General features: G+C 41.8%; 2 protein-coding genes across 3 annotated transcripts in view; one reads left to right on the plus strand and one right to left on the minus strand.

Moving 5' to 3' along the window:
- Window positions 1-10,934, plus strand: part of GARRE1 (granule associated Rac and RHOG effector 1) — a 63,338-nt gene extending 52,404 nt beyond the window's left edge. For both annotated transcript variants that reach the window (XM_056360629.1, XM_056360628.1), the window contains 5 exons: window positions 497-1,488; window positions 4,027-4,192; window positions 5,085-5,219; window positions 7,538-7,616; window positions 8,223-10,934. In XM_056360629.1, the coding sequence (XP_056216604.1) occupies window positions 497-1,488; window positions 4,027-4,192; window positions 5,085-5,219; window positions 7,538-7,616; window positions 8,223-8,543 (1,693 nt within the window). In that variant the 3' untranslated portion in view covers window positions 8,544-10,934. The remainder of the gene's footprint in view (window positions 1-496; window positions 1,489-4,026; window positions 4,193-5,084; window positions 5,220-7,537; window positions 7,617-8,222) is intronic.
- Window positions 10,935-11,459: 525 nt separating this feature from the next.
- Window positions 11,460-12,808, minus strand: SS18L2 (SS18 like 2). The gene is made up of 3 exons (XM_056360630.1): window positions 12,691-12,808; window positions 12,482-12,558; window positions 11,460-12,130 (listed from the first exon to the last, which is right to left on the minus strand). The coding sequence occupies exons 1-3, from the start codon at window positions 12,757-12,759 to the stop codon at window positions 12,043-12,045; spliced, it is 234 nt and encodes a 77-aa protein (XP_056216605.1). The 5' UTR covers window positions 12,760-12,808; the 3' UTR covers window positions 11,460-12,042.
- Between the last annotated feature and the right edge of the window lie 231 nt (window positions 12,809-13,039).

A 13,039-nucleotide genomic window follows, 5' to 3' on the forward strand; every position in this document is an offset into this window, starting at 1 on the left:
TCCTCTTGAGCCTCATGCTCTACTTTCCTACTTAAAACGAAGAAATCATTGTTGAAAGATCTGTACTGAGGAATTTGATAGTGCCATTCGCCAGAAGGGAAAACAGTAGACAAACTGAGAGTAAGAAATTGGAAATCTACATAGGTACCTTGTGGGTACATAGAGAGATACAGCACTCTTTTTTTTAATACCAAACCAGCAGCTTATCCAAGTGTACAAAAGTGTTTGTTTTTCTTTTACTAAAATAATTGATTTATATTAAATTAGTCTCTGTTTAGGTCTTGAAGTAAAATTAAAATTTCTTAAGGGATGGAAAGTTGTTAATGCTATTGCAAATAGCAGTAATAATTTGCATTGTTACCATAAGAAGTGGCTGATGAACTTGGCGATCTTTGCTTTTGTTTCTTTCAGTAGCTATTACTCTGATGCATTTTCCTCCAAAGTGCAAACTCAGTTGTGTATTAAGTATTTGATAGACGTGTTTTTGTTGATGCAGGGAGCAAGCTTTGCCTTGTATTCAGATCCAGTTGCAGCGTGAAATCTCAGACTTTGGGAATCCAGTTGACGTGCCATCCGGAAATGGAAGCAAATCTTCAGGTGGTCTGCAAAAGACGTTCTCAAAACTGACTTCACGGTTTACAAAAAAAACTTCCTGCACCAGTGCAAGTAATACTGGAAGTTATTCAATCCCCAACACACCTTCCAAAAATGTCTTCATAAGTTCCAACTCGGAGGAGAAAGCTAAAATGCCCGCTAACATAGATGCACGGTTACAAAGCATTTTGAACATCGGTAATTTTCCTAGGACTGCAGATCCGCTGCAGTCAATGCAGAGCACAAATAATCAGCTAGTGAATGGGTTTCTAATTGAAAGACGGGACAACTTTTTCAAACCGGATGATGGCAAGGATGACAAAGGTATGAATTTACCAACTGACCAAGAAATGCAGGATGTTATAGATTTCTTGTCTGGTTTTAACATGGGCAAATCCCAGCAGACTTCTCCAATGGTGAAAAGAAGGAACTCTGTTGCATCCTCTGCAGCAACAGAACAAAAATCAGGAGCAGTACAACAGCAACCGCAATCTGTCTCTCATACACCACTGCATCCTTCTCAGCAAGGCTTGTCACAGCAACAACAGTCACAAAAGCAGCAGCAGCAGCAGATGCAGTATTACCAACACTTGCTTCAACCTATTGGACCACAGCAACGTGTACCTGCCAAATGGCTGACTAATTCTTCACAGCAGCCAGCCCAGGCTGTTGGAGCTGGATTGTCTCATATAAACCAGTGGAACAATCCTGGTTTTTCAGATTTAAGCTCTGATTTGTACAGCTTGGGTCTTGTGAGCAGCTATATGGACAATGTGGTGTCAGAGATGTTAGGACAGAAACCACAAGGACCTAGAAACAACACATGGCCAAATCGTGACCAAACTGATGGAGTGTTTGGGATGTTGGGAGAAATCCTGCCTTTTGACCCTGCAGGTGTGTGTCTTTTCCTTTCTTACACTTTTTTTAAGGGTCCTTTTACAAAGAATACAGTTAAATATTGCTAGCAGTAACTGTCACTTCCATGTGCTAGAGTGCTTACAAAGGCAAACATATTTATATGTATGCCTTCCTTCCTTCTTTTTCAACAGAAGGTGTACTAAAGTACAAGTAACTTCTGTTAAGTAAGAATCGGAACGAATTCCTTGTTTCTTGTCCCAGATGGTAGTAGTTCTGACCTTCTCTGTATGGACCACATCAAAATACTGAAGCAGGATATTTACAGATGATGTATCCCCTATCGTTAATTTGTATAACTGTTTAAAACCAAACTCCTGAACGTACATATTCCATATCTCTCCCGAATAATCCTTCCAGCTCTTCCCTAGTCTTGCTGTCTGGAGATACAGCCAGATCGCCTCTTCCCCATGTCTCCCTGCATTTCCTCTCCATTACGGTGCAATTCCATGGGATTCATACTGGTTCCTATTCTACAGCTGTTACTGAAGTGAAAAGCTTGGACGCTGAAAGATTAGGGACTAAAGAGCAAGTGCCACGTGGTTTGCCAGATGTATTTGAACCACCAATAAATTGTGAATGTAGAGGGATTATTGTCAAAGATGAAGTGAGCTAAAATTTTATAGCCATAAGCAAATAGCTAAAGATGATGAAATTGACTGTAAAGCCTAAAAGGAGATTAATGAATTCTTCTGATGATAGTACTAAAAACAACTGAAAAATCTATCATCTCATAAATATAATTTCTGTTGGCCTGGGACGTGGCTACAGAAACCTTTGTAGTACGCATTTATGAAAGCTGCCTGGAGAGAGGCAGCACTAGAACTAACAGGAAAACCTTTTATCAAACCATGAATATGTTTCCTGTGCTCATCTGCATGTGTGTGTTAGGACTGTGTAAGCGTCTCGGAAATCAGTTCATTTTACTCATAGTTTTGATAGTTATTTTGTCAACTTGGTTGATAAATTACTGGAGTTCGTAAGGCAAAATTAGGCATCGTAGTTACGTTATCAAAAGCTTCTTAATAATTCGAAGTCTGAATTAGCTTCATCTTATTTAAACTTACCGATGGTATGTACTTAATGATTATCACAGCCTTTTACGGAAGGGTAAAATTATTTTCACCGAGCACCAAGTACATGTATGTGTAGGGGGGAAAAAAAGAATGCATTGTTACAAGAGACTGCCATTTTTAGCATTGTGAATCCATTATATTTCTGTAGTTTTTTCCTTTTGATCTACATAAGGCTACTTGTTTTGTTCCATTTGATATGATTAATATTAAGGACTTTGAAAGCAATACTCTGAAAAGGTAACTTAAGTTGATGCATGGCACTCTGTGGATTAAGATACATGTTTCTAGTTGAAGTGGTAAGTAAACAGTTTTTTCCACAAGTCTGAGGTTTAAAAAACCCAAATGAAACAAAAATCCCTTCCAATCAAATAGATTTTTCCATTGAAAAGATAACTTTCCTTGCTATAACTTGCCAGGGTGAGCTGTGATACAGGAATTTTCAATTTGAGCTCTAGTTGTAGTACAGAAAGCTTTAAACCACAAAACTTTCATTTCCAGACTGTACATTTATCATTTGAAACAAATGGCATTACTTTTTTGATAAATATTTTTAGAGCCTGAAAATGTCTTTTTCAGATGCAAATCCGCTAATTAAGAATTTAAAAAATCGAGGGCTTTTCATGTCAAAGGCTTAACTAGTTACCAAAAATGTATTTTGCAGTACTTTTTATCATCTGTAAGAAGCTGATGAAGGAATGTAAAACGTTTTTGGATTAAGGCTTTTGCTGTGTCTGCTCAAGATGGTGCTTATCACTTATCAGGTCACTTTACCAGATGCTTGGGAGACATAAAGCACTTTAAAAGTGGAAGGATTTTTATTTTTAAGAATTACTGCTTTTTTCTCTTAAATATCAAACTTATTTGGAAATACCTTGCAGGTCAGGATCAGAATGTTTTTGAAATTGTCTAGTCTTTGTAAAGTGTAGGTGGCTTCTGGGTTGTATGTTCTAACATGATCAATCTGAGATTCTGATTTCTCAAAGCAAGCAGGATCACAGCCTAGCTGGAAATCCTGTTGCAATCTGGAATCAACTATAATAATTATGTTCTTTTTCTACAAGCTTGGATAAATGTTCAGGCTTTAATTCTGTCAGTGTCCACTGATGGGACATGGGACCTTTCAGTGTATAGACATGATCATAGTGACAAATACTATTTCCCTGACGGAATGCAAGGGGCAGGTGTACTTCCATGTGAGAATTACTATTCACCACACGTGGATGGTGCGTATCTACCTCTGAAAACATTTCCCATTCAGTGCTACTCAGTGTTCTTCACTGCTCCATGAAAAGCTATCAACTGCTGTATGGCATTTATTATCAGTGAGGGAATTATTTTCTGTTGTTGGGGTATAGTCAAGCCCAAAGGATTAAATGAGGGGGATAATTGCAGTAGAAATAGCTGAATGTCAGCAACTGACTTCTTGGTTTCTTTTATTCAGTTGGCTCCGATCCAGAATTTGCCCGCTATGTTGCTGGGGTCAACCAGGCTATGCAACAAAAAAGGCAAGCACAGCACGTCCGTCGTCCAAGCAACACACGTAGCAACTGGCCTCTTCCTGATGATCCTCATAAAACCTGGCCTTTTCCTGAGTATTTCACAGAAGGGTAAGAGTCTGGACAGGCTACATATTTTTATTGTATGTGAGCCCATTTTACACTCAAACTTGGCAGAATGTGGGAATACTGAGGGGGGGTGTTTTGGTTTTTTTCCCCAATTGCTGCTGCATCTGTGGAAGCTGCCCTTCGTTACAGCAAGAGTGAGAAATCTGAGCCCTCCCTGCTTTGCCGATACTGAAGCACTGCCGTTTGTTTGATGTCTTCTTTAGGGTGGCATATATACAGACTGTGACTCGAACAGAGAAAATAAGGAATTTATAGCAGATTCATTCAGAACGGTTTTCTTTCGGTATTTTGAAAACCTTTAAGACCTAGTTTTGATGAAAAGTGATGCTGTCAAAGTTACAGCGCCTAACTCTGAATTCAGCTTTCCAGATTTTAGGCACTTAAAATGTTGGTGGTACTGTAAGGCAGGTACCTTACAGCAAGCATGTTAGTAGTTCTTAATCTCTTCCAAATCGTAACTATTTATTACAAGAGAAGTTTTTCAAGACCCTCGGTCCATTTGTCCATAATAGCTGTGACTCTCAAGCTAGCTCCAAACCAGTAGGACGTGTTCCAGCTCAGTTTTGCAGAGTCAAGTGCTTAGTGATTCCAAAACCAGCTATCACTTGTTATTCCTTCCTGACCAAGGGAAACGCTTTTAATTTGTATAATTATTTTAGTAAAATATATAAAGTGACTGTAACAGACACGGCAGTTGATGTGATCGCTTAGAAGTAAGCGAAAGTAGTTGTATTACTGGTACATTTTACAAAGTATTGAAATTCTTCTGCTCTGAGGTATCACCTGTAACAAAGATTCAGCATGCCTAGCTAGGGCATACAGTCTGGACCAGGTGCTGTAAATACAAGGACTAATACAACTTTTTGTCTTGCAGTGATGTGACAAATAGCTGGTCTGGTACTCAAGGAGACTCTGCCAGCTCAAGTGATGAGACCTCCTCAGCTAATGGAGACAGTTTGTTCTCCATGTTCTCAGGGCCAGACCTTGTTGCTGCTGTAAAGCAGCGAAGGTGAGCAAAACAGAAATACATACCGCTTTGTACGATCCTTCTTCTTTTGATAATTTCATCTCAGTAGCCACACAAAGGAAATTCCTGCTGATAAGGTGAAGTTATACAAACGTCAGTTTGCATACTACACTGGATGATATGGATCACCCTATAGTAATATCTTCAATGCTAAAGGTTCCCAGATTGAGTTATGTTAGTAGCTGTCTCCTTATACAAACTAGCACCTGTGCACGTAGCCAGTTGTTAGCTGATATTGAGCATCTCTAGAAAAGATCTCACCCTTTTCCTCTTCCACAAGAAACTTCTTTCTATGCCACTTCTTTCTAAACTACTGAGGCATTGGAGATGGTTTTTGAATTGGGTTTCTAAAACTCTGTGCTTCAGTGCAGCTTTGTCATGCCCCAAACATTGTGCATTTTGATGCTGGCAAGTTCCTGTTTCCTGGTTTGTATTGCAACTTTGTGGCACTCAAGAAGTACAGCTGACAATGTTGTGTAGACTGTTGTCTCGCCTCGCCTACCACCGCTGTTTCAATAGTTGTAAATACATGCCTATTTAGTCCTTTATTTCTGACTGTGAAGAGGAGGTTTAATTGCATTCAAGTATAAATTTTGTGACTTAAAAAATAAGTCAGGATTTTCAACTGTGAACAATCCAGTTAAAAGTAGTAGTACGAATTGTGACAGTTGCTTTCTGCTTTTCTAAAGGGCTGGAAGCCGGGTATCTTTGGAACCTCCATGATTCCATAGCAGAGGGTAGTTAAGACCATAATAAAAGGCACAAAAGGAAGCACGAATACCAACTCAATTCCAGTCTGGGATCATTTTCTCAAACTATTTTTCAGAGCCTTTTCTAAAAAAAAATAAGGAGCTAGTTCTGTAGCCAAATATTTTATTTTTGGTTAGGTCACAGAATAATTTGGGAGTCGATACATATAGATAAAAGATTGTCTGTCTGCTTTTTGGTGACAGAAGAAAGGCAGTGGGTGTACTGCCAGTTTCCTGCAGATCATACCCAGATCGCTGTCTTCATATGCACTGCCAGAGAGGAAGTATACTGGTGTTGAAAATACTGGGACTAAGGCAAGCAGGTTGAAAAGAATCAACAAAAAGAGCTGTTTTCCAGATCTTTACACTTACCAAGATTTTACATAGAGGGGACAGGGACTGAGCTTCAATAAATGCTAAATTGAAATTGATGGAAGAGATTCACCCAATAAGCAGTCACAGAAGAAGTAGTAGTTGTGTGTACAATAAACATCTAATGGGTGAATTAATCTGCCAAGCCACCAGATACCTAGAGGTCGATCATGGAGCAATTAACAAAGCAAGAGCAAAAGCCTGTGCTTTATGTAGTGCTCTGAAGAGCAGAATGAAGTTTCCAAAGAGCGTGCTTCATTAAACAAAAACTTAAGCTGAAGTAACAGTACCTACTGCCTTATGTTACTTTCAAGAAGAAAAACATTCTACAAGCGAGGGCCTGACAAAATACCATAGTTAAAAAAATATACAGTAAGAGAAGGCACAAGGGTTGAGTGTTCTAAACTGACCTGCAAAGGACTGCTCACCTGTGGGAGGCCTGATGATTGGAGCATGGTGATATTTATTATTTTTTAAAGGATGAAAGGATAAAAGATTCTGCTTGAATCTAAACCCATCCACCTCAAATCCCTTCCCCATTAAAAAACAAAACAAAACAAAAACACAAAAACCAACCAAACAAAACCAAGGACAAAACCTTCCAGAATGTACATGTGGTCAAGGAATTCTATTTGATACTAGGTATTATGTCACAAATTTAAACCAAAGGTGTAACATTTTTCCTCGGTGAAGTCACTCTGCTTCAGCAGATGTTTTACTTGCTCAACTGTTTCTGTGTCTTGTCTGTAAAGTTGTATCAGAGAAGGTACTTTAAAAAAAAAAAAAAAAAAAACAACAAAAAGGAGAGCAGATAATGGGAGAAAAAAGGCAATTTCTGGCAGATTTATTCCAAGTGGGCAAAAGACTAGCCCTTCTTCCTTTTGCCTCTATAAACAAGTGCATGTTGCTGAAGCTGTTGCTCGAAGAACTGCTGCACTGTCAAGCCTCTCAGAGTATTCAGCAGTGAATTTCTTTCTACATTGCTGCTTTTGCCTGTATTGAGCCAAACCACATGAAGCAAGACGAGATGTCAGTACACGTTCTATGCTGTCAAGTATGACAGACTGAAACTATGGAATGGTATATGCCAGTGGCAGATTGATGTGGGTGACTCATTTTAACAACAAAAAATTAAATTTTACTTTTTTTTTTTTTTTTGGGGGGTGTGTGTGTGTGCAGAAAACACAGTAGTGGTGAACAGGAACCTAGTACGCTGCCATCACCACCTCTTCCTCCTGCAGCAGATGACCGTAATCAGGTAAGCTGAAAATGGCTTTGCTGAGTCATTTTTCCTGTGTGCATGTCGGGTGGTTTACCAGCACAGCATCTGTATCTCCAGATTGCTTACAGCAGCTAAAACACAACCTGTTTGCACTCAAGTAGTACTGGATGTTTTTATCAGTTTCCAATTTTAAATACTAAAATTGGAACTCACCTTTTTCCCTTGTAGCAGAAATTACTGCAAAACCAAAGATTTCAAGTTAAGCTAAGAGGCAACACAGTCAATTTGAATTGTTTGTGCAGAGAAAGCAAAAGCTTCACCAGATTTATTACCTGTCTTGCTAGAAATTTTGACTTGGAGCACGGCTACTGTATGTCAAGCAAATGTGCTGAAGTAGATAAAAAGGTTTTTCAGTAGGCAGGTATTTTAAGAATTGAGAGTGCCATACACAGGCATCAATTCTGCTTTCAAACGTAATAAATAAATCTTTGAAAATGTACTAAGGTGATGCATTAAGTATAATCTCAAAAAAATAAATGTTCTGCTATTAAAAAAAAATAAAAATGCCCCCCCCCCCCCCCCCCCCCAAAAAAACCAGAAACAACCCCAAACAAAAAAACCAAACTAATTTTGTTTTCTCAGGATAATAAAACCAAAACCTGGCCTCCGAAGGCACCCTGGCAGCACACGTCCTCTGTCACAAACACGCTACCCAGTCAGAGTACGTCTCTGTATCCGATGAGCAGCCCGGTCAGCCAGTGGAGCGACACGATGCAGATCCTCCAGTCACCCATGTGGGCAGCAGCCAGCGACTGTGCTCCAGCAGCAGGAATCTCCTCGAACTTTGCCTACGCGCAGCAGCAGCAATCACAACAGGCTTCCCAGCACAAACAGATGAATAAGGGCTTTAAATCTTTTCCAGTAAAGCACGAACGCAGACCATCTTACCTGCATCAGTACTAACTGCTTTTCGTATTGGAAAACGCAGCACAGGGCCAAACATAAATGACGTAAACTTTGTTTCACAATTGTGTATTGGCTGTATCCTGTTTCTCTCATTAAATATGGAATTGAGGGGGTTTGGGTGAGATACACAAACTCTTGGAATTCTGATTTACAGTGCTGAGCAAATATGGCCAATATGTTTGTTTGATGTACATGAAACAGCCCAAAACTGTGATGCAAAAATGCTTTTAAAAACGTGTCTATTGCCTTTACTTTCAGAACCTTTTTTTCAGAAGAACTGCTGAAGGACTACCATGTGAGAAACACTGTATTTTATAGCTATTTTTCATATAGATTTATAGTTGAACATCTTACTGAAACACATTGAGTATGTTGAATAAATACATAGTGGTCAGTTTGCTCAACACTGTGCAAATTTGTAACGGGACAAGCTGTAAAGCCTTTGTATTCTCCGCGACTGGCCTGTGGGCAGCTTTTTTTACATGAAGTGCAACAGCAGCTTTTGGTGTGCCACACAAGTGAGTTCATGACGAAACCGTTGCAGAAGCGGTTGCGAAATAAGAGTTTTGTGGTAGGTTCCTTACGCTCGGTAAAGATCGGCAGAACCACTCAACCTTGTGTCACAAATGTTATCTGAGCTGCTTCAAGGAGGCGGCACCTGTGTGGATAATATGACACTGGTTTTCAAATAAATACACTGTTTCTTACTGCTTCATTTGGCCAAAGGCATTATCCACACAGTGCTCCTTAATTGTGTGAAAATATAGCCTAAAAGACTACTTGCGTGTATTTAAAGTCTTATTTCAGATGCTACAGTTGATTAAAAATTGTGAGCTGGCTCAGAAGATACTAAACTGAAATGTGGGGTAGCATTTAGTTAAAAGAACGTTATTTTTTTTAAAAGGATAAAGTAATTATTTGCAGTCAATATGTGCCATTAAGTGAACCTGTGGAATTAGGAATAATCTTCCAACCAAAGTGGATCCGGGAGAGTGACTGGTGCTTAAAAACTGAAGAACAATGGTAAATATATGTATAGCTATCCCACTGTATATTAATTGAGATTACAGAAGATTCTTTATATAGTTAGAGCTTATTTAAATTTTCATATTTCATCTTTGAAAGAGTCTAAAAACCACAATATTTTCTGGTATAAGAGTTTTGACAGTATTAATCTTATTTTTGTATTTTTCTTAAGTCATATCATTCTAATATGTTAACTACTAGTAAAATGGGTTATTAGTTCTAACTACATAATTTTTCAATGAAGATAAAGCACATTTGTTGTTTTTGTTTTTACAAGCTAAGTACATCTATATGTAAAGATACCAAAAAATAAATACGTTATATGTATATATAAATAAAAAAGTATACACAACACTAAAACTATTAAACATTTGGGTATTTAAAACCCATCCACCTTTTTTGTTTGTATGGTGACGGGCTATATTTGCAGGCCCAGATTGTTACCTTTTGTGCTGTTTGAGGATGCCAATGTTGCCTGTATTTATGATATTGTCACCATGTTTTCTGAAACTTCATACTTACCATGTTTACAAAGATTTGTTTGCTGTACATAGACTTTTTACAGTAATGTGCTTTGCACAATCAGTGTGGCTTCTGTCTGTAAATTGTTAATGGTCTGTACTACTATAATTTTGAAAACCCTCTGCTGAAAATGTTAGTGGTTATTTAACTTGATGAATGGTTTGGAGTTTCCTAAATCTTGTCATTTAGATCTAATATTAAATCCTAGATTTGGCTGTATTTACTGGTTATTCATACTAAGACCAAAATGGTAGTTAACGAAAACACTTAATTTCAAACTTTTTCTAACAAGTGCCAAAATTATCGCTATCGTTTTTGCAGTTTATTTGTAATTACAAATGCTGGCAAGTTTCTGGACCTACATAAGTGAATTGTGAAAACAAAGAAAGTTTGTCTGCATTTTGACCACGTAGGTGCTACTATGTCCTTTGCTTCCGATTGTTCTGAACACTGGTGATTTTAGGAATTGTTGCACTTGGCAAATGAGTCTTGCCATTAAACTTCACTTACACTGCCAAGTGCAAGGGTTTGGGTGCTTAGTTAACTTACCCTTATTGCAGTGCTTCTTGTGAATAGCTAATGCTTCTGAACTGGAACTGTACATTTTGTATTTTAAAGCTTCTGTAAAAGTAAACTATTTGCTTTATTAAAGATACACATTTAATAGGTCATACTTGTTTAAAATATGCACCTTGCTGAAAATGAGCAGCACCTTAAACTGTAATTTCGGTTTGTAAACAAAGATCTTATTTCATTAACGTGGGATTATTTAACAGTTTGAAAATTGTCAACTGCCTACTTACTGACTTAACCATATAAAAATGAACTTTATGCACTGTACAGTTTCAAGCATCTTTAAGGCTACTTTTTCCAAGTAGATTGCACTGAAGAATATGCCGCAGATAATGCCTTCGCAGTGCCTTTGAACTACTTGTGCAGATGAATGTTGCCAAAACCAAGTTACTTGCATTTATAGTAATTTGTGGAGTAAATAATTTTGCTGGCAGTGAGCAGAAAGTCACAGGCGTGCACCGCACTGCTGCCGCCACCCACCCGCCCCTGAACTATTATCAAAGCTCTCCAGTTACGGTACGGTAATCGTGGGGCACCTCCGAGGTACGAGCAGGTGAGCTGTGCTCTTCCTCGCTCAGAGTACACAAGCATGTGGCTGACCAGGGACGCTGATGAGTAGCCAGGAAGCACAGGAATCCATTTGGACGATGCAAGAATTTGCTTGAAAAGCTCTGTACTGCAGACTACCGTAAACAAGTAAAAAGGGAAAGTCCGGACACAACTGGGGCAAATGCAGCCTTCTCCCACTGAAGTCCCTCGTGCTTAACTGCTCAAAGATATGCAACGGCCCCATTTTCCTAGAAGAGTAAACACTTTATTTCACTAAATCACTGAGCTGTTCCTGTGTTGACACATCACATTAATTCAGAATATACTGTAATTTACAAAGAACATCCTTATTAAGCACAATTCCTACGATACAAGAGACATAACAGGCTAGTGCTTTTATATATATGGCAACATATGACCGAAGTTGTCATGCTGGAGGTAGGGCAATGACCTAGCTCGGCGCTTTCCCTGTTATTACACAGTCTTCGTCACAAAACAGTCTCTGCTTTGATGAGGGCACAGGAGTCCTCCAAAGGCACCTGGTAGCGCTGTGCTGACAGCCAGGCTCCTTCCAGCAGTACAGCCGCATGGCGTTTCTCAGAGGGAACATGGGAGTATGATAACGATCACCCTTAACGTTCTGCTTACAGTAACAGGGAAAAAGCCAGCCTAATGTTACATCAAAAACTACATCTGTGCCCTTAACGTGAAAGTATGGATGCTGTTTACCTGCCCCTCAAGACCACACCTCCTCAGCTCTCGCTCTAAACTTACAGCGTTCCTACAGCTTCCTAAGGCGTCACGGCTCGCGTCCAGGTGCGCGCTGTCAGTCTACGGTATTCTGCGTGCCGGGGGGCGTCGCATCGGCAATTGTGGCTAAATAAATGAGGTTTCTGTGCAGGATGTGCTGGTACCTGGGAGAGGAAGAAACAGGGCATCTGGGAAATGCCTCGGAAAGAGCGACCGAGCTATGAGAATGATACACAATCGGGGCAACCCCCGCGGCGGCCTGTTCTCCTTCCGAAGGCCGGTACGCTGCGCCGAGCTGCCCGCTAACCCGGCGGCAGCAGGCGGCACCGCGGGGCGGGAGCGGCAGCCCGCTCGGCGGGGCTGGTTGCCGCAGCGACACTCACCGAGGCCTCGGCACAACGCAGCCGGCACCGGGGGTGCCCCGCGCGGCAGCAGCGCCTGGGAACGGCGCGTCTGGGGGGGCGTTCGTAACGGCAGGGAAGCTGCGCAGGGCCCGCCCGCCGCGGGTCACTTACTGCACGCAGTCGGTGGCCCGGCCCTTGCTCTGGTACTCCACGATGCACCGGATCAGCTGGTCGTTCTCCTCCAGCAGCTGGGGCACAGGGGAGCGCCGTCACCGCCCGGCCCGGGCCGCGCCCGGCACAGCCGGCCCCGCACCGCACGGCCCGGGCCGGGGGGGGATGGGGGTGCCCGTGCCGCCGCGGCCCCTCGCGCCCGCGCTCACCCGCTGCAGCGTCTCCTGGTTCACCTCCGCCTTCCCGCGCAGCCGCTCCGGCACGAACGCCACCGACATGCCGCCGCCGCCGCCCCGCGCAAGGGCTGACGGGCCGCGGCGGCTCCGCCCCCCGCGGGCTCCCATTGGCTCCCGGGGGCGGCTCGCGCACGCCACGCACGGCCAGCGGCCGCCGCGCGCCTCGGCACGTACGCGGCGAGTGGGCGGGGCCCCCGCTCCCCCGGCCCGGGCACGAGAAGCGCGGCCCAGCGCCCCGCCGCGTCCGGCCGTTTGCTTTAAACCGAGACCGAGTACTGCAGTGCCCAGCGCGCGCCCGCGCCCCCCCACGGCGGGGCAGGGT

This window comes from Falco biarmicus, chromosome 15 (genome assembly GCF_023638135.1).
Source record: "Falco biarmicus isolate bFalBia1 chromosome 15, bFalBia1.pri, whole genome shotgun sequence".
NCBI classification, from domain to species: domain Eukaryota; kingdom Metazoa; phylum Chordata; class Aves; order Falconiformes; family Falconidae; genus Falco; species Falco biarmicus.